At 35.8% G+C, this 22698-nt stretch overlaps 1 protein-coding gene and 2 pseudogenes across 18 annotated transcripts in view; 1 reads left to right on the top strand and 2 right to left on the bottom strand.

The window, feature by feature from the left end:
* The window catches only part of LOC112652954 (disintegrin and metalloproteinase domain-containing protein 18), a 183548-nt gene that overhangs the window by 35297 nt on the left and 125553 nt on the right, over window positions 1-22698 (bottom strand). For 9 of the 18 annotated variants that reach the window (XM_049094828.1, XM_049094827.1, XM_049094825.1 and 6 more), the window contains one exon: window positions 5313-5427. The exons of 2 other annotated variants lie outside the window; for them this stretch is intronic. In XM_049094828.1, coding sequence (XP_048950785.1) covers window positions 5313-5427 — 115 coding nt within the window. Of the gene's footprint in view, window positions 1-5312; window positions 5428-12820; window positions 13146-22698 lie in introns of those variants that run through there. 7 more of the 18 variants (XR_007402611.1, XR_007402610.1, XR_004805811.2 and 4 more) reach the window with 3 other exon arrangements.
* Window positions 14588-15278, bottom strand: LOC112664457 (proteasome subunit alpha type-7-like; annotated as a pseudogene).
* Window positions 15404-16128, top strand: LOC112653126 (malate dehydrogenase, mitochondrial-like; annotated as a pseudogene).

Genomic DNA, 22698 nt, shown 5'->3' with positions numbered 1-22698 from the left:
AGTATGGAGATGAATCAGTAATCAAAAACTCCCAAAACAGAAAATCGCCAAACGAGATTGCTTCACTGGTGAATGCTAATAAACATTTAAAGAAATGCTAATAAACATTTAAACAGCAATATTTCTCAAACACCTCCCACAATTGTAGAGAAGACACTCTCAAACTCATCCTACAAAAGCAGCATTACCCTGATACCAAAGTCAGAAAAGGATACCACAAGAAAAAAAAATTACAAATATCTGTCATAAATATAGATGCACAAAATCTTAACAAAATATTACCAAACCAAATTTAATAGCATATTAAAAAGATAATTCATCATGAGAAAGTGGGATTTTATGTGAGATGCAAGAATTATTCAACATATATAAATCAATAAATGTGAAACCACATAAATTAAAGACATAAAAATACAAATCCTATGATCATCTCAATAAATGCACAAAAAACACTTGACAAAATACAGAAGCTTTTCATTATATAAGCTCTCAAAAAATTTATTATGATACCTTATCATAATAAAGACCATATACAAGTCCACAGATAATGCTAAAATTTTGAAAGACTTTCACCTGAGATGAAAAATAAGACAAAACTGTCACTCTGTTCAACATAGTACTGGAACTCCCATTTACAGTAATAAGATAAATATATAAATATCCAAATCAGTAAGAAAGGAGAAAAACTGTCTTCACCGATAATAATATGGTCCTGTATATAGAAAATACTAAAGACGCTACTAAAAAATTGTATCTACCAAACAAATTTAGTGAAGTTGTCAAGTAGTAAATCAATGTCCAATAAACAGTTGTGTTTCTATACATATACAATAAAATATCTGAAGAAAAATATAATTCCATTCACAATAACATAAAGAAATTTAAATTATTGAGGCATAATCTTAATCAATGAGATGAAAGATCTATACACTGAAAACGACAAAACTTTGATGAAAGAAATGGAAGAAGACGATATCAAATGGAAATGTGTCCCATGTTCATGGATTGAAATAATTAATATTGTTAAAATGTCCATACTACTCAAAGCCATCCATAGGTTTAGTGGAATCCCTATCAAAGTTCCAAAGGCATATCACAGAAATAGAAAATTCTAAGGTTTGTATGGAGTCACAAAAGGCCCTGAAGAGCCAAAATGATCCAGAAAAAGAAGACCAGAACTTGAAGCGTCACACTTTCTGGTTTCAAACTGTACTACAAAGCTATAGTAATCAAAACAGTATGGTAATGGCATAAAAATAGATATGTAAACCAATGAAACAGAATTGAGTGCCCAGAAATAAACTCCTGCATATATCATCAAGTAATATTTGACAAAAGACCCAAGTAGTCTCTTCAACAAATCATGAAGGGGAAAACTGTACTTGTAAATAAATAAATAATAAACATACAATAAATAAGTAAATTTTACTACTCTCATGATGTCCGTTGCTACATCTTTCAGCTCACTAATCTGTTCTGCTTAATCTAAACTGCTGTGGAATCCTGTAGTGTATTTTTCATTTCAGTTGTATTCTTCAGCTTGATGACATATGTTTGTTACTTTCTTATGCTATCTTTTTTGGAGTTCTCGTTGTATTTATCCATTCTTTTCCCATTTGGTGAGCATCTTAATGAGTATTTGAACTCTTTATAATTATCTTTATATCATTAAGATATTTTTCTGAAAGTTTATCTTGTTTAATTTGGAATGTATTTCTCTTTTCCTTATTTTGTTTGTGTTTATTTCTGTGTTTTAGGCAAAATATCTACCTCTCAGTCTTGAAGGAGTGACCTTGTAGATGATAATTATTCTCATTCGAATCTTGTTCTAACTCTTGGTTATTTCTTGAACTTTTCTGATTTTCTAAACTGCATGTTTATTTTCAATAGTCCCTTGTTGTTTAGTGTGTGCCACGACCTGTTGTGATCCAAAGGGAGGAATCTCGTTTAACACTTAGTTTCAGGCTGCTTGAATGCCAGACCCTCAGGCATCGGCTTTTAATATATATAAATATATGCAGTCCTGTGAGGCCATAATCATAACCTCTGCTGGTGTTGAGACCAGGAGATCTAAAGCTATCCCCTGGGGGCTGCATGGGTGTCAGACATTTTCTAGGAAGTGTTCTTGAGCTCTAGTGAAGCCAAAGGTGTGCACAAGGATGGTGTCTCCCTGACTACATTTTCTGGGAGTACCTCCTTAGCCTCTACATTTGTGGGAAACTTAAAGACTGTCCCTCAAGCCTAAACTCCAGGCTACCTAAATAGGCCTCTCCATAGGAAGACTACGGTTGTGTTTCAGTTTGCTGTCTGTGCACTATCCTATTGATGGTGGTCTGTCAAAAACTCTTTCTGATTGCTATGGTTCCATGGAGGTCTGGAATGCCTGCATTCTTGCCCACCAGGTTAGATCAAATGGTGTCTCCTCTGTGGATTGTGTGCAACCATTCACTTTAACAAGGCAACTAGAGAGTGCATGGGGAGGAACATGCTTACCAGCTTCAGAAAAACATCAGGAAAAAAAAATGTCCTGATTACACAAGCCTCTGAGCTTCAGCAATGCAGCAGGAGAGTGTCTTATCTGTGTATGTGCTGGCTCTTCCTCTCATGAATGATTTTTTGTAGCATGTAATGCTATTTGATAGCATTTTACCTATAGTATACCTTCTTTTAAAATTAAAACTCTGATTTATGAACTAAGTTTAACTAATATACTAAATTCTATGCTGTCATTTCAACAATCTTCATAGCACCTTGAGCAGGAGTAGATTCTATTTCAGCAAACCATTTTCTTTGCTCATCCATAAGGAGCAACTCCTCAATAGTTAGTTTTATAATGAGATTGCAGTAATACAGTCACATCTTCAGGTACCACTTCTAATTTTCTTGTTATTTAACCACATCTGCAGTTACTTCCTCCACCAGACTTGAGCCACCAAAGTCATCTATGTAAGGATTGGAGTCAACTTGTTCCAAACTCTTGTTAATGTTGATATTTTCTCTTCCAGTGAATCACAAATGCTCTTAATTACATTTAAAATGGTGAATCCTTTCCAGAAGGTTTTCAATTTCGTTTGCTCTATCAGAGGAATCACTATAGACTATGTATAGCTGCCATAAATTTATGAAATGGATTTCCTAAATAATAGGATTGAAAGTTAAAATTACTCCTTCATCCATGGGCTTTAGAATGAATTTTTTTTTTTTTTTTTTTTTTTTTTTTTTTTTTTTTTAGCAGGCATGAAATCAACATTAATCTCATTGTACATCTCCATCAGAACTCTTAGGGTATCAGGCACATTGTTAATCAGCAATGATATTTTGAAAAGCAACTATTTTTCTCAACAGCAGGCTTCCACAGTTGGCTTAAAATATTCAGTAAACCATGCTGTAAACAGATGTACTGTCACCCAGGCTTTTCTGTTCCATTTATAGAGGACATGCAGAGTAGTTGCAGCATAATTCTTAAGGATTTTTTGGATTTTCAGAATGGTAAGTGAGCACTGGCTTCAACTCAATCACCAGCTGCATAAGTCTCTAATAGGAGAGACTCAGCCCACCCTTTGAAATTTTGAAGCCACGCATTGACTTTTCCTTTCTAGCTCTGAAACTCATAGACAGCATTTTCTTCCAATAGAAGACTGTTTTGTCTACATTGAAAATCGGTTGTTTAGTGTAGCCACATTCATTAGTTTTCTTAGCTAAATCTTCTGGCTAACTTGCTACAGTATCTACATCATCACTTGCTGCTTTCCTTTGCACTTTTATGTTATGGTGATAACTTCTGTTATTCAACATCATGAACCAACATCTGCTAGCTTTAAACTTTTCTTCTTCAGCTTCCTCAAACCTCTTGGCATTTGAAGAATTGAAGAAAATTAGGGCCTTGTTCTGGATTGGGCATTGCCTGGCTTAAAGGAATGTTCTAGCTGGTTTGATCTATCCAGACTACTAAAACTTTCTCCATTTCAGCAGTAAGGCTATTTTGCTTTCTTATTATTTGTATATTTCTGGATTAGCACTTTTAATTTTCTTCAAAAACTTTGCATTCTCATCTTGGCTAACTAGTGCAAGCAGCCTAGCTTTTGGCCTGTCTTGGCTTTCGATATGTCTTCCTCACTAAGCTTACTCATTTGGAACTTTTGAGTTAAAGTCAGAAACATGTGACTTTTTTTCCCTTTGGGCACTTAGAGGTCATTGTGGGGTTATTAACTGGACTAATTTCAATATTGTTGTGTATTAGGGAATATGGAGGCACAAGAAGAGAGACAAGAGGGATAGTTTATTGGTATAACAGTCAGAGCACATCTATTATTTATTCATTAAGTTCATCATCTTATTTCTTGCTTTGACATTAATTAAAACCTGAGGACTGTTTCTGATGTATTAAACTAAGTTGATGAAAACTAAGTATCTGAGAAAATCTCATTACAAATATTGTGTAATACTAATTTAATTAAAGCCACTATTCAAGGTAACTCTCTCTTTTTTTTAAATAAATTTATTTTTTATTGGTGTTCAATTTGCCAACATACAGAATAACACCCAGTGCTCATCCGGTCAAGTGCCCACCTCAGTGCCCGTCACCCAGTCACCCCCACCCCCCGACCCCCTCCCCTTCCACCACCCTTAGTTCGTTTCCTAGAGTTAGGAGTCTTTCATGTTCTGTCTCTCTTTCTGATATTTCCCACTTATTTTTTCTCCTTTCCCCTTTATTACCTTTCACTATTTTTTATATTCCCCAAATGAATGAGAACATATAATGTTTGTCCTTCTCTGATTCACTCAGCATAATACCCTCCAGTTCCATCCACGTCGAAGCAAATGGTGGGTATTTGTCATTTCTAATGGCTAAGTAATATTCCATTGTATACATAAACCACATCTTCTTTATCCATTCATATTTCGATGGACAATGAGGCTCCTTCCATAGTTTGGCTATTGTGGACATTGCTGCTATAAACATCGGGATGCAGGTGTCCCAGCGTTTCACTGCATCTGTATCTTTGGGGTAAATCCCCAGCAGTGCAATTGCTGGGTAGTAGGGCAGGTCTATTTTTAACTCTTTGAGGAACCTCCACACAGTTTTTTTTTTTTTTTTCCACACAGTTTTCCAGAGTGGCTGCACCAGTTCACATTCCCACCAACAGTGTAAGAGGGCTCCCTTTTCTCCAGATCAAGGTAACTCTCTTAATTACTCAGGTGATCATGAAAGATTTGACTGAGCATTATAGTCCTTTAAGTATCTCATAAAACTGCATGTACAAAAAAAAAAAACAAACTGCATGTACTTTAAAAGTGTCATTTCTACTCACCAGATTTCTTAACATTTCCATCATCAATACTTCCCCCTGGTGAACCAATCTGGAATTCACAATATGGAGGCCTATAGCCAGGAAAGCAATGACAGTTACCCAAATTATTACATATCTGAAACAAACAAACAAAAAAGCCATATAATTACTATAAATTATGTTAGTTTTTGTATCTTATGTATATGTTCAAAAGAATAAAATCACTATTTTTCTAAGTTTCTAAATACTGTATGAGAAATAGGTTAGAAAAAGTAGTGAAAATTTTAACATAATAGTTAATGAAAAAAATCACTACCTACATGATAGTATACTTATGACCTCCATATATGGACCATTTTTGATAACTATTTTACCCTTCCCCAATCATTTTTAAACACAGGATTCAATAAATTATGGCCATTGTATTCACAGAAGAGAGTACGACATTGGATGAATTTAGAATTTTTCAAAAATATCTCATTTAGTTATTTTGTGAGCATTTGCTATCACCACTTCTGGATTTTCTACTTCTAAACTTTAATTTCTATAGAAAATATTGTAATAATATTGCTACCAATTGACTTGGACACTTTATTTTTTTAAGATTTTATTTATTTATTTATTCATAAGAGGCACAGACAGAGAGGCAGAGACATAGACAGAAGAAGAAGCAGGCTCCCTACAGGGAGCCTGATGTGGGACTCAATCCCAGGACCTGGGATCACGCCCTCAGCTGAAGGGAGATGGTCAACCACTGAGCCACCCAGGCACTCCTGGAAACTTTAATTTCTTATCCTAATGCCCTTTTTAAAATGTTACTTTAGTGATCAGCTATTTGTATTTCATTTTTAAGTGAACACATTTTCCAAAATAAAATAGATGTAAAAAATATTTAAAATGAATAATAAAATAAAACTTTATGATAAACTTGCAATTCTAGACGTTTACACCTATGGTGTTTACATGTTATTCTGCTTTTACATTTAAAGTTGAGTATTAATTTTCATTTTAAAGTAAATTAGGTAGGGCAGCCCAGGTGGTTCAGCAGTTTAGCGCTGCCTTCAGCCCAGGGTGTGATCCTGGAGACCCAGGATCGAGTCCCACATCAGGCTCCCTGCATGGAGCCTGCTTCTCCCTCTGCCTGTGTCTCTGCCTCTCTCTCTCTGTGTTTCTTATGAATAAATAAATAAAATCTTTAAAAACAAATTTTAAAAAATAAATTAGATAAATAAAATATTGTAAAATTCAAACAGTTTAGTTTGCATAAAACTGAGAGTTCTCACCCACTAATTAAGTTCCACTCACCATCACTAAAAAAAATTTTCTGTGCTTCCTTCCTACTACTGTATCGCTCTCTATTTCTCTCCTTCAATTTTGTTAATATTTCCTTTATATATTTAGATGTTTGGAATTCAGGTGCATGTCTATTCTAATTTTTATATCGTCTTGATGAATTGAGTCTTTTATCATTATATAGTGCCCTTCCTGTCTTTGTTGACAATTTTTTACTTAAAGTGTATATTTTCTTTGATATAAGTATAGCCACACTATTGCCTTTTGGTTACCATTTGCATGGAAAATCTTTCCTATTCCTCCATGTTCAGCCTAAGTGTGTCCTTAAAAGTATAGTAAATCACTGTAGGCAGTATATCATTTGATGTTGTTTTTTAATAAAAATTAAATTAATTTATGTTTAAAGTAATTATGGATTTGTAACGATTTACTATTGCCTTTGTTTTTCTCGTTTTCTGGTGGGTTTTTTAAAAGATTTTATTTATTTATTCATGAGAGACCCACAGAGAGAGGAAGAGACATAGGCAGAGGGAGAAGCAGGCTCCCTGTAAGGAGCACCATGAGAGACACTATCCCAGGACCTGGGATCCTGACCTGAGCAGAAGGAAGATGCTCATTCCCTGAGCCACCTAGGAGTCCCTCTGATGGTTTCTTTGTTCTGTTTTTCCTCTTTCTGTTCTCCTTTGTGAATTGATTTTTTAAAAATCAAATCACTTCTATGCTTTGATTACTTTCTCTTTCTCTTTGGTGTGCCTAATATAGGCTTTTTATCTGTGGCTATCACGAGGCTCACATAAAATATTTTATAGATGTAACAGTCTATCTTAAGCTGATGACAACCCAACTTTGAGCTTATACAAATATTCTACACTTTAATTACTCCTCCTCCCACATTTTGTGTAACTAATGCCACAATTTCCATCATTTTGTATGGTGTACCCATTAACACATTTTTGTACCTAGTTAATTTTAAAACTTAGTCCCTTAATTATTATACCAGGGTTTAAAGTAATTTACATGCTAACATTAAAATATTAGAGTATCATGAATTTGAATATATTTTAATTTTTACAGTGATTTTATGCTTTAATGTGTTTTCATGTTGTTAGTATCTTTTTTTTTTTAATCTTGAAGAACACCCTTTTGCGTTTCAGAAGAGAGAATATATGAAGAAATAATTACTGAAAACTTCCCAAATTCAATGAGTAACATGAATATAAGCATCTGGAAGCCCACAAACTTTAAGATGAACTCAGACTCACACTGTTACATAGTATAATCAAACTTTAAAAGCCTTTAGCCAAAGGCTTTTAAATTTATTATTTTATTTTTAAAATATTTTTTAAATTAAAGATTATTTATTTATTTATTCATGAAAGACACACACAGAGAGAGGCAGAGACATAGGCAGAGGGAGAAGCAGGCTCCATGAAGAAAGCCTGATGTGGGACTCAATCCTGGGATTCCAGGATCATGCCAAGCCAAAGGCAGATGCTCAACCACTGAGCCACCCAGGCATCTCTAGGCTTTTAAATTTAGAGAGAATTTAGAAAGCAGCGATAGAAGTAACTTGTCACAAACAGGAAAGCCTGGGTGGCTCAGTGGTTGAGCATTTGGCTTAGGTCATGATCCCAGAGACCTGGGATCAAGTCCCACATCTGGATCCCCATAGGGAGCCTGCTTCTCTCTCTGCCTGTGCCTCTGCTTCTCTCTGTGTCTTTCATGAATAAAGAATACCTAAAAAGCAAAAAACAAAACAAAACAAAAAACCACCAAAACAAAACCTTGTCACATACAAGGGATCTTAAGTAAGATTATCAGCAGCTTTCTTATGAGAAAATTTGGAAATCAGCAGGCAAATTGGCTGACATACTTAAAGTGCTAATAGAAAAATAAGAGAAAAAACAAAACACCTGTCAACCAAGAATGGTATATTTGGCAAAACTGTTCTTCAAACATAAGGAAGAAATTAAGTAATTCCCAAAGAAACAAAAACTAAGGGAATTCATTATTACTAGAGCTCCCCTGTAAATAACAGTAAAAAAGTCTCTGGCAGAGTGACTTGAAAGGACAGTATATTCTAATTTAAAGCTACATGAGGAAGTAAAGATCTCAATAAAGATAAATTCATAAGCATTTTTAAAAGCTAAAGTTACAATTATAACTCTACTATTTATTTTCTACATGATAAGAAACTAATAAATTTTTTAAAATATTAGTATAAAAGCTAGTATTATTGTAACCTTTGTAACTCCATATTTTGTTTTTATGTAACTTTAGGAGAGGAATGTCTGACATTAACTTGCAAGGACCAGACCTCTGTATAATCTAGCAAGCAGGAAATGTCATCCCTTGATGTATATAAATGGACCATTTCTGTAGGATTACAAACTATACTAAAAGACAAAAAGTATAATTTGAAGAGATAGAACAAGGTGCAGGTCAGACAGATGGCAGAGATGTTGGGATTATGAGACCAGAGGTCTAAAGCAACCATGGTTGATGTGCTAGGGGAAAGTAGACAATGTAAAAGAACAGATGGGTAATGTAAGTAGAGAGATAGAAACTCTAAAAAAATATATTTAAAATGCCAGAAATCAAAATAAGTATGGAATAAATGAATTCCTTTGATGGGATCATCTGTATACAGCCAAAGAAATAATTAGTGAGCTTGAGGAAACATCAATAGAAAATTCCAAAACTGGAATCAAAGAACAAAAAATAATTAAAAAGTTATAACAGAATATCCAAGAAGGGTGGGACAATTAAAAAATACTTAACATGCATGTCACGGGAATACCAAAAGGAGAAAAAAAAGAAAGGAACAGAAAAATATTTGAAGCAGCATTTCCCAAAATTAATGACAGATACAAAACCTTATAACTAGAAACTTCAGAGAATACCAAGGAGGGTAAATATTTCAAAAATGCATGTACAATTAACATATTCAAACCAGAAAATAGAAAGGGAAGAGAAAATCTTGAAAGAAGTAACAAATAATAATTTTATCTGTAGAAGAGCATTGGTGAGAATTACATGGGACTTCTCTTCAGAAATCAGGGAAGTAAGAAGAGAATAGAGTGAAATATTTAAAATATTGAAAGAAAAACAAATATCCACCTTGAATGTATATCCATTAAAATTATTATTCAAAAGAGAAGGAGAAATAAAAGCTTTCTCAAACAAACTTTCAAAAAATTTTTCACGAATAGATCTGCTCTGCAAGAAATGCTTCAATTAAGGCTGATATAGATTAGAAACTCATACATACATAAAGAAAAAAGAGTAAAAGAGAAAGAATAAAGGAAGGTAAAAAAATCTTTTATTTTTCTTATTCTTAATTGATGTAAGAAATAATAGTTTGATCAAAATAATGGCAACATTGTATTTGGTGATTATAGCTTATAGGTAAGAAAAATGAATTACAGAAATATAAGTCATGAGAGTGAGAGATTGGGAATACTCTGTTACAAAGTACCCATAAAAATTTCTAAGTATAGTTGATTTACTGATAGAAAAGTAAAAATTGAATCCTATAAAATGTTGAATTCAAAACAGAAAAGACAGGAAAAGAATGGAAGATAAAATATAAATGAAAAACAAGGGCAACTAATAGAAAACTGTAGCATAGAAGGTAGATATCAATCTAATTATATCAATAATTACTTTGCTGTTTTTGTTGTTCAGTGACTTTTTATTCTTCAAAATGTAACTTAAGGCAATCCAGTCTCATGATCCACAAAGCTTAGGCACATTCACCACTGCTTTCACACAACTAAAATTTGATCTGTAACTTAATGTCAATAAATGTTGGCTTTTCTTAATTGGATCTCTCTGCCATCTATAACCTGAGTTTCTTTAAAAATTACAGTTAAGTTACAAGCCAAAATTTCTGGAAGGCAGTAATAAGCATTACTGGGGAGAGAGAGAGAGGGTCTTAAGGTGAACTTTATCCATGGAAAGGTCCTTAATTGTCATACTTTTTTGTTAATTTTTTGGTAGTTTCCTCTTTATTGATGTTCCTCCTGCCTTCCTCCCTTGCTCTCTTGCCTTCCCAATTTCAGTCCCTTCCATTTATACCCAACAAAAGAGGTAATGAAAAGGAAGGGACTGTTGGGGTTCTGAGTCACTTGGGTAGTTAGAAAGCAAAACAATCACTGGATGTAAGAAAGACTGATAAGAAGTCTAATGTAGAGGTACCTGCCTAATGAGCAAGCAGTACCAGCATAGGAGTTTATCTCTATTTACAGTCCCCAAACTTTAGTTCAGATTACTCAGGATGCCCAAGATTCATCTTCTGGACGCCCCCACCAAAGATGATCAGGGAAGAGGCCTGGGAACTTGTATTTTGGACAAACACTCCAGCTGGTTCTGATCCATGCACCAGAGTTTCAAATGAAAAATGTTTATAACATTTTGACATAAATATCTGGTATTTATGTCAAAACTTATATTTCTTTCCCTGGTGATGGAGGTTCAGAAAAAGTATTCTTTAAAACTGAAATGACTGACCATATTATCAAAGAGGCAGCCTTAGGATATTGATGAACAGTCTTAGTTCACCCAAATTTATCTAAAGATAACAAATATCAAGTCTTTTTAATAATTTTCAGTGCTTTATTAAAATAGGAATATTATACCGGGTTTGTTTATTTAGAGAAATGAAGACTTATTGGTCAATGAGAACTATCTGAGTTCTGATTGTCAAGAGAATTTTCTCTTCTGTTTATAGAACTGTGAGTGGTCCAGTTACACCAGTGATTCTAAAGCATGGGCAGTTTTGCTCCCAGGGAGCATTTGGCAAATGTCTGGAAATACTTTTGTCACAACTGTAAAGGGAAAGGTGCTACTGGAATACTGCGAAACATCCTATAATAAACAACAATGCTCCCTCCTTGCCACAAAGAATTATCCTGATCAACAGTGTCAAGGTTGAAGAACCCTGGCTTGCACTACACTGTTTAGTACCATCAATGCCCTGTGGCCATCAGAGGGCATCACATATTAAAGAAAAAAGAAAGGGCAGTTAAACACATAAATATATTTTAAAACAAAGGCTATTTCCTAAAAGTACCACAGCTCTCAACATACGAGAAAGACTTGGCAATATTCCATAAGCCATCTTTAAATTATAAGTTGGACTAAAATCTGTCATACCAATATATTTTTATCTGACACAGTGGTTTAATCTCTCATCTTAGGAATCAAATAAGGATATATTTTTATTTTTATTTAAGATTATTTATTTATTTATTCATTAAAGACATACAGAGAGAGAGAGGCAGAGACACAAGCAGAGGGAGAAGCAGGCTCCATGCAGGGAGCCCGACATGGGACTTGATCCCGGAACTGCAGGATCAGGCCCTCGGCTGAAGGCAGCACTAAACTGCTAGGCCACTGTGGCTGCCCCAAATAAGGATATTTAAAAAGAACAAAATACAAATGTTATGGACTGAATTGTATCTCCCAAAATTCATATATTGAGGCCCTAACGCCAATGTGTTTGGAGATAGGACCTTGAGGGCAGTAATAAACTGAGATGGTAGGGATGGGATGGAGCCTAACTCAATAAAGCTCATGCCATTAGAAGAGGAAAAGACACCAGACACTGAACTCTGTGCTTGAAAGAAAAGGTCTTGGGAGGATGGAGGGAGAAGGTGGCTGTCTGCAATCCAACAAGAGGCCTCATCAGAAATCAAATTTCCTAGACCCTTGATCTTGGACTTCTTGCCTCCAGAACTGTGAGGGAATAAACTTCTATAGTGGAAACCATTCAGTCTTTGGTATTCTGTTATGTCAGTCCAAGCAGATTAATCCATCTACAAAGATTTTATTTCAAATGACCTGAGATATGAGCCAGCACCTGCCAAAGTCTGGTGGAACAAAAGTGGTAACAAAGGATGTCATGGGTTTTCAATAATCTTGCAGAAACATCATGAGGATCTCTGAGTTTTTAGATATCAACTCACTTTTACTCAAGACCTCAGCTGGTGCTCTACCTCCTGAAGTAAGGATTCTAAGAGCTCTGTTTCTTGTGTTAAAGATGTCTTCTGACCCATTAGTGTTAGGAGCTTATTCTTCAGCTGTGTGTTTAACCATGCAATCATCATCTACACTGCATTCTTAATTTCCCAAACACACTCATCTTTTGGCTTTTGAACAGCTTCTACATTTTGTTCTACTTCTTGAACTAAGCTGATCAGTTCCATGAGATGGCAATGAAGTATTTTGCTTACCTCTTCATTTACTTTAGTAAAATGCTATTCATAAATTTCTGCAAAAGGTTTAAAGGTTAAGTCCACCATGCTTTCCTCCCCAAATGCATGTGGATGACAAACACATTTCTTACAAGTCCAGCAAAATACACTAAATTTTTAATGATGATTTTCACATTTGTCCTTTTCATTTTCTTTATGTTGGGTGAGACTGCAGAGTTGAAGAGTATCAAGCTGCTGTATTACTTCTTCTGCCCAACGACAGTTTGCTAGTTCTCCTATCTGGAGTGCAGCCTGGCAATGAGGACATTGAGCCCTCTGCTCTGTCAGAATGTGTCTGATACAGCTGAAACAACAAAGCTTAGAGCAATGAGAACATAGGCATGCATCCCAGAATTTCTCCATACAAGTGAAACATCAGAAAACTTCAGCAATGCCCTCCACGTTCTGTCCATCCATTGCTTCCTGCTCTTTGGGCAGACCTCAGTGACCTTCAGGGTCTGTGGTCTGAACTCTTGGGTGCCAGGCCAAGGTCACCAGGTCAAGTTGCCAAGGAGAAAGCCTGGCATCCACGTCATGGGGCTCCAGCAACTGACCCGCCTGCTCATCCCATCTAGTCAAGTTTGGTGCCGGCTACCACCACTTTGCCATATTTATCTGTGTACCCACCCTAGGGTGCTGTGGGAGGGCAGGCAGTGACCACAGCACCTTCCTCACTACTAAGTGACCACTAACAACCCCGAGGCAGCCTGTACCATGTGAAGCTAGCAGATAGGCCTATGGAACTGCTGCTAGGGCATGGCGGTGCTGGTCTCTAGCAAAGGAGGTGCTTCAGAGGATTCACAAACACCAAAGGTGTTTCAGGGCAGCTGAAAGTGCAGTGGGAAGGGTTCAGTAATTACTTTTAAAAGCAATAGTCTAAATACCATTTTTTAAAAAGATTTTATTTATTTATTCATGAGAGACACACACAGAGAGAGAGAGAGAGAGAGAGAGAGAGAGAGGCAGAGACACAGGCAGAGGAAGAAGCAGGCTCCATGCAGGGAGCCAGACGTGGGACTCGATCCTGGGTCTCCAGGATCACGCCCTGGGCTGAAGGCAGGTGCTAAACCGCTGAGCCACTCAGGCTGCCCCTAAATACCATTTTTAAAAGAGATTTTCAGAGTGGGTAAATAAACAAGAATGTTATCTACCAAAAATGCACTTTAAGTATAAAGTCACAGGTAGACTAAAAGTAGGAGATGGTGAAAGATTTACCATGGTAACACTAGTCAAAGAGAAAATTTTCAGAGCTGAAGAGGGGATTACATAAGGAAAAAGAAGGTATAAAAATCCAAAGTTCCATAAAAATGCAACTAAGAACAAGGGGTCAAGTTTATGAGGCAGAACCTGAAATAACTGTAGGAGTAAAGGATAAATTCACTGTTTCAGTTGGAGATTCTAACATATCTCTATTTATAATTGACAAATCCTGCAGGCAGAAAATCAGTAAGTACATAAGTGGCCAAACTGGTACAATCAACTTGATCTAATTGGTCTTCTCTCTCTCTTTCATCTATTCTTTTCTAGACAGAATGACAAGATAGAGAAACTCACCCCAAAAGAAAGAGCAAGAGGCAATACTCACTGCCAGGTATTTAACCAATATAGATATAAGTAAGATATCAGAACTAGAATTCAAAACATGACTATAAAGATACTAGCTGGGATTGAAAAAAGCATAGACGACAGTAGAGAATCCCTTACCATATAAGTAAAAGAACTAAAATCTTATCAAGCCAAAATTAATTTTTTTTTGAAAAGGTCAACAAACAAATTTATTGCAGGACACACGGACAGTAAATGGAATGGAAATGCCTACATATCATTTTTGAGAATCCTCCATGATCTGAATTTAAAAATCACTACAAGATTCCATCATCATGATGCTTTCTTTTGTTTCTTCTTTTCATTTTCTTCTTTTTCTTTTTCAATTTCAGCAACATATTTTTCAATTTCTTCAGGATTTAAAATCTTGAGGGGTTGATCTCGCTTCATAACAGCCAGTTCAGTATTTTTGCCACCAGACTGAACCACTTCCAGGAGGGCCTTGATAACCGGCTTAATGGTCAGGTCCTCAGTCTCAATGGCTTCATCAGTATAATTCTTCTCCAGAAATTCACGCACTGACTTGGCCCCCGACCTATGGCATTGGCCTTCCAGGCATGGTATGTCCCCGAGGGGTCAGTCTGATAGAGTCTGGGCGTGCCATCAAAGTCGAAACCCACCATAAGGGCAGAGATGCCAAACGGCCTACACCCATTGCTCTGTATAGCTCTGCTCCAGACAACCAACCGTGCTCTCCGCCCTCGCCCGCCCCGCCCAGAGCAATGCTAAAGGAGCTGTGCTTGGGGCTTCCGTAGGAATGGGGCGGCCCCTTGCGCGGCCTCTCAAGAACAGCCCCTTAGGGAGCCGCCTGACCCTCTACGGTATTGCTCATACACCGGAGTGGCCGCAGATCCGAGCCACGCCGAGACCAGAGCAACCGTGAAAGGCCACCTCGGACCTGAGCAGCTGCCGGATTGCCTCAAAGGCTGCGATGCGGTGGTGATTCCAGCCGGGGTCCCAAGAAAACCCGGCATGACACGGGATGACCTGTTCAACACCACTGCGTCAATTGTGGCCACCCTGACTGCGGCCTGCGCCCAGCATTGCCCCGAGGCCATGATCTGCGTCATTTCAAATCCGGTCAAATCCACCATCCCAATTGCAACGGAGGTTTTCAAGAAACACGGAGCTTACGACCCCAATAAAATCTTCGGGGTCACGACCCTGGACATTGTCAGGGCCAACACTTTCATTGCAGAACTAAAGGGTCTGGATCCCGCGCGAGTCAATGTTCCTGTCATTGGCGGTCATGCCGGGAAGACCATCATCCCCCTGATCTCTCAGTGCACTCCCAAGGTGGACCTTCCCCTGACCCGCTGACAGCCGTCACTGGGTGGATCCAGGAGGCCGGCACGGAGGTGGTGAAGGCCAAAGCTGGAGCAGGCTCTGCCACCCTGTCCATGGCATATGCTGGAGCCCGGTTTGTCTTCTCCCTTGTGGATGCAATGGATGGGAAAGAAGGAGATGTCGAATGTTCCTTTGTTAAATCCCAGGAAGCAGACTGTGCCTATTTCTCCACACCATTACTGCTGGGGAAAAAGGACATCGAGAAGAATCCAGGCATTGGCAAGATCTCCCATTTTGAAGAGAAGATGATAGCAGAAGCCATCCTGGAGCTGAAGGCCTCCATCAAAAAGGAAGAGGAGTTTGTGAAGAACATGAAATGAGAGGGCAGCCAGCTAGCAGTCCGTTTCCCTAACTTATGAAGGCATCGTGTCCCTGCAAAGCCATCTCCTGCCCTCATGTTTCTGTTGCGTTAACTACGAGTATCATGTTAACATCATTGCCCCTTCCAATCGCAGGTCCATCGATGTGTGCATCAATAAAAGCAGGCTTCCATTTTCTTTAAAATATATATATTTTTTATATATATAATATATATAAAATATATATAGTTATAATATATAGTTATATTTATTTATTATATATTTATAATATATATTTATAATATATAATATATATATATATTTTTTTTACAGAGAATACTGAAATACAATAAAAAATGGAGGCTCTAACTGCTGGGATAAATGAGGCAGAAGAGAAAGTCAGTGATATAGATGACAAAATGATGGAAAATAAGGAAGCTGAAAAAAGAGAGAAAAAACACTATTGGATCAAAGAGGGAGACTTGAAGAAATCAACAATACCATAAAGCAAAATATTTGAATAATAGGGGTCTCAGAAGAGGAAGAGAGAGACAGAAGGGTAGAAGGTGTATTTGAACAAATTAGAGCTAAGAACTTCCATAATCTCATGAAGGAAGCAGGCTTTCAAGTCCACAAGGCACAGAGAAGCCCCCCGCCCTTAAAATCAATAAAAATAGGTCAACACCCTAACATATAATAGCGAAGTTCACAAATTTCAGAGATAAAGAGAAAATTCTGAAAGCAGCTCAGGAAAAGAGGTCCTTAACCTCCAAAGGCAGGAACTAAGGCTGGCAGCAAACATGTCTACAGAGACATGGCAGGGCAGACAGGACTGACATGACATATTCAATGTGCTAAATGGAGAAAATATGCGGCCAAGAATACTTTATCCAGTAAGGCTGTCATTCAGTATAGAAGGAGAGATAAAGAGTTTCCAGGGCAAACAAAATTAAAGGAATTTATGAACACTAAACCAGCCCTGCAGGACATATTAAAGCAGATCCTTTGAGAAAAAAGGGAGCCCAAAAGGAACAAAGACCAGAAAGGAAAAAAATTACAGAAACAGTGACTTTACAAGTAATACAATAGCAATAAATTCATATCTTTCAATAAGTACTCTGAATGTAAATGGGCTAAATGCTCCAATCAAAAGACACAAAGTATCAGATTAGGTTAAAAAAATAAGACCCATTGATAAGCTGTCTACAAGAGACTCATTGTAGACCCAAAGACACCTTCAGATTTAAAGTTAAGGTATGGAGAACTGTTTATCATGCTGATGGACATCAAAACTAACCTGGAGTAGGAATCCTTAATCAGACAAACTAGATTTTAAACCAAAGATTATAAGAGATGAAGAAGAATGCTATATTATAATTAAAGGGCCTATACAATAAGATCTAGCAATTGTAAATATTTATGCCCCTAACTTGGGAGAAACCAATCATATAAAACATTTAATAACAAAATTAAGGAAACAAACTGATAATAACACAATAATAGTAGGGGACTTTATCACCCTACTCACAGCAATGGGCAGATCATCTAAGAAGATCAAAAAGGCTTTGAATGGCACACTGTACCAGATGAACTTGACAGATACATTCAAGCATTTCATCCTAAAGCAACAGAAAACACATTCTTCTTGAGTGCACGTGGAACTTCCTCCAGAATAGATCACATACTAGGTCACAACTCACATCTCAACTGATATCAAAAGTTTGGATTCCATGCATATTTTCTGACCATGATGCTTTAAAACTTGAACTCAATCACAAGACAAAATTTGGCAGGAACACAAATACATGGAAGTTAAAGACAATCCTACTGAAGAATGAATGAATTAACAAGAAAATTAAAGAATTTCAAAAAACAAATAAAACAAATGAAAATGAAAACTTGACATTTCAGAACCTTTGGGATGCAGGAAAGGTGCTCTTAAGAGGGAAATATATAGCAATATAGGCCTTTCTTAAAAACCAAGAAAGGCCTCAAATATGCAACTTAAACTTACCCCTCAAGAAGATGGGAAAAGAACACCTAATAAAGTCTAAGTCCAGCGGGAGAAGAGAAACAATGAAGATTAGAGAAGAAATCCATGATATAAAAATCAGAGGAACAACAGAAAAGATAGAAGAAACTAGAAGCTAGTTATTTGAAAGAATTTATAAGCTCAATAAACCCCTACCTAGCTAACCTTATCAAAAAGAAAGGAAAAAAGTCTCAAGTAAATACAATCATGAATGAAAGAGGAGAGATCACAATAAACATCAAAGAAATACAAACAACAATACGATGTTATTATAAGCAATTATTTACCAACAAATTAGGCAATCTGAAAGAAATGGATGCATTCATATAAACTACCAAAAATAAAATAAAAATAGAAAATCTGAACATACTGATAACCAGCAAAGAAATTGAAGGCAGTAATTAAAAATCTCCCAACAAACCACATCCAGGGCAAGAGGGTCTCCCAGTGGAATTCTACAAAATGTTTTAAAAAGAAATAATACCTATTCTTCTTAAACCTTTTAAAAAAATAGAAATGGAAGGAAATTCTCCACACTCATTCTATGAGGCCATAATTACCTTGTTCCCAAAACCAGAGAAAGACCTCACCAAAAAGAATTACACACCAACACTCTGATGAACATGGGTGCCAAATTCTCACCAAGTTACTAGCTAATAGGACCCAACAGTATATTACAAGGAGTATTCACCATGACCAAGTGGGATTTCTTCCTGGGATGCCAGGGTGATTCAACATCCACAAATCAATCAATTGATATGTCACATTAATAAAATAAAGGACAAGAAACATATGACCCTCTCAAGAGATGCAGTAAAAGCTTTTGACAAAGTACAACATCCTTTCTTGATAAAAACTCTCCATTGTGTAGGGACAGAGGGAACATATCTCAATATTGTAAAAGCCATACACAAAAAAACCCACTCAAATATTATCCTCAATAATAATAAGATTGGAAACCTAACAGGGATGGTCCACTCTCAATCACTACTGTTCAACTTAGTACTTGAAGACCTATTCTATTCTCAGCAATCATAGGTAAAAAAGAAATAAAAGATATCAAAATTGGCAAAGACAAGTTAAGCTTTCACTCTTTGCAGACAACATGATACTCTATACAGAAAACCCAAAAGATTCCACCCCCAAATTGCTAGAATTCATACAGGAATTCACTGAAGTGGCAGAGTATAAAAGCAGTGCACAGAGGTCACTTGCCTTTCTATACACTAACAATGAGAGAGAAAAAAGAGAAATCAGGAATGAATCCCATTTACAATTGCACCAAAAACCATAAGATACCTAAGAATAAAACTAACCCAAGAGGTAAAAAATATATACTCTGAAAACTACAGAACACTTATGAAATAAATTGAGAAAGACACAAAGAAATGGAAAATTTTCAATGCTCGTGGATCAGAAGAACAAATATTGTTAAAATGTCTGTGTTACGCAAAGCAATCTACATATAATCTACATATAATTATTACATATAATTGCAAATTCAATGCAATACCTATCAAAATATCATTGACATTTTTCACAGAGCTGGAAAAAATAATTCTAAAATTTGTATGGAACCAGAGAAGACTGTGAATAGCCAGAGGAATATTGAAAAAGAAAACCAAAGCTGTTGGCATCACAATTTTGGACTTCAAGCTATATTACAAAGTTGTGATCATCAAGACAGTATGGTCTGGCACACAGACACATAGATCAATGGGATGGAATAGAGAACCCAGAAATGGTCAACTAATCTTCAGCAAAGCAGGAAAGAATATCAAGGATAAAAGACAGTCTCTTCAACAAACGGTATTGTGGAAATTGGACAATTACATGCAGAAGAATAAAATTGGACCATTTCCTTACACCATACACAAAAATAAACTCAAAATGGATTAAAGACCTAAATGTGAGACAGGAAACCATCAACATTTTAGAGAAGAACACAGGCATCAACCTCCTTGACCTTCGTTGCAGCAACTTCTTGGTAGAAAAGCTTCAAAGGCAAAGGAAACAAAAGCAAAAATGAACTATTGGGACATCATGAAGATAAAAAGCTTTTGTGCAGCTAAGGAAACAGTTGACAAAACTAAAAGACAATCTACAAAATGGGACAGGATATTTGTTAATGTCTTATCAGATAAAGATCTGTATCCATAATCTATAAAGAACTTATCAAACTCATCACCCAAAAAACCCCAAAATAATCCAGACAAGAAATGGCAGAAGACAGGAGCAGATATTTCACCAAAGAAGACATACTAGTGGCCAACAGACACATGAAAAATACTCAATAGCACCCAGCACCAAAGAAATACAAATCAAAACCACAATAAGATACCACCTCACACCTGTCAGAATAACTAAAATGAACAACTAAGGAATCAGCAGATATGGGTGAGGATATAGAGAAAGGGGAACCCTCTTACACTGATAGTAGGAATGCAAACTGGTATAACCACTCTGGAAAACAGTATAGAGGTTCCTCAAAAAGTTAAAAATAGAGCTACCCTATGACCCAGAAATTGCACTACTGGTATTTATACATAGGATACAAACCTGATTCAAAGGTGCCCATGCACGCACCCCAATGTTTCTAGCAGCAATGACTTAATTGCCAAAAATATTGAAAGAGCCAAGATGTTCATCTCTCTCTATATATAATATCATATTATATATTATTATATAGTAAAATATATAATTTATTTTATATTCTATAAAATATAATATAGTCATATATATTTATAATATAATCATTACATATAATTACATCATATAATCAATAATAATTATTACATATAATTATAATGATTATTAATAATATAATTATACTATTAATTATATCATATTACTAATATAATATATAATAATATTATATTAATATTAACTATATGTGATCATTATAGATTATATATATTTATATATATACCCCTACAATGGAATATTACTCAGCCATCAGAAAGAATGAAATCTTTCCATTTGCAAAGACATGAAGGAACTAGATGGTATTATGCTAAGCAAAATAAGTCAGAGAATGACAAATACCATATGATTTCACTCATGTATTAAGAAACAAAACAGATTAGCATAGGTTAAGGGAAGAAAAGATAAGGTAAAATCAGAGATAGAGACAAACCATAAGGGGCTCCTAACTATAGGAAGCAAACTAAGGGTTACTGGAGGGGAATTGGGTGAGGTGATGGGGTAACTGGGAAATAGGCATTAAAGAGGGCACTTGATGTAATGAGCACTGGGTGTTATATGGAACTGATGAATCACTAAAGTCTATGCCTGAAACTAATAATACACTATATGTTAACTAAATAAAAATAAAATTAAAGTAATATCCTAAAAATTCTATGTATCTAAATTGATAACCTAGGTGAAGTGAACTAATTCTTTGAAAGATACAATTTGTAAAAGCTCACACAAGAAGAAATAGTCTGAATAGGTCCATATCTGTTAAATAAATTAAGTCAATAACTAATAACCTTCCAAAACAGAAAGCACATAGCTCAGATGTATTCTCTTGTGAATTTGATCAAATATTTAAGAAAGCAATTATGTCAATTCTTTACAACCTCATCCAGAAAATAGAGGCAGAAGGAACAATTCCAAGCTCATTGTGAGGTTGTTGGCATTATCCTAATGTCAAAACCAGAGAAAGACATTACAAGAAAGGAGAACTATAGACCAATATCTCATAAGCATATTGCAAAAAGCATAAAAAAAGTTAGCAAATCAAATTAATTAATTTATGAAAGAATAATATAACAGAATAAAATGTATTTTATTCCTTGTATCATTTTAAGTATGATTTGTATGATTTGAAGATCAGTTAATGTAATCTATCACATTAATAGGCTAATGAGGAGAAAAGGGAACCATTGTTGGTGAGGATGTAAATTGGAGCAACCATTGTGGAAAATAGGATGGCTCTTCCTCAAAAAAGTTAAAAATAGAACTACCATATGATTCAGTACTTCCAATTCTGGGTATTTATCCAAAGAAACCAAATCACTAACTTGAACAGATGTTTATGGCAGCACTTTTTAAATAATAGTAAAGATACATAAATAATCTAAGAGTCTATGAATGAATGGATAAAAAAGTCGTGATATGTCTACACACACACACATTGGGGTATTATTTAGCATAAAGACAATGAAATCTTGTCACTTGTGGCAACATGGATGGACCTTGAGGGCATTATGCTAAGTAAAATAAGTCAGACAGAGAAAGTCTATTACCATATGATTCCTTCTATAAGTAGAATTTTTTTTTTTAAAACATATAAATTCAGAGAACATATTGGTAGGTGCCACAGGTGAAGGGTGAGGTATGGTGGGTGAGTGAGTGCAGGTTGTCAAAGGTAAAAGCTTCCAGTTATAAAATGAATAAATCATAAGGATGTAATATAAATATGGTGAATATAGTTAAATATGGTATTGAATATTTGAAAGTTGCCAAGACAGCAGATCTTAAAACTTCTTAGCACAAGAAAAGAATTGTAACTATGTATGATGATGGATATTAACTAGAATTATTGTGGCGATCACTTTGCAATACATACA

Source organism: Canis lupus, chromosome 16 (genome assembly GCF_003254725.2).
Source record: "Canis lupus dingo isolate Sandy chromosome 16, ASM325472v2, whole genome shotgun sequence".
Taxonomy (NCBI): domain Eukaryota; kingdom Metazoa; phylum Chordata; class Mammalia; order Carnivora; family Canidae; genus Canis; species Canis lupus.
This window is presented reverse-complemented; position numbering and strand designations above follow the sequence as displayed.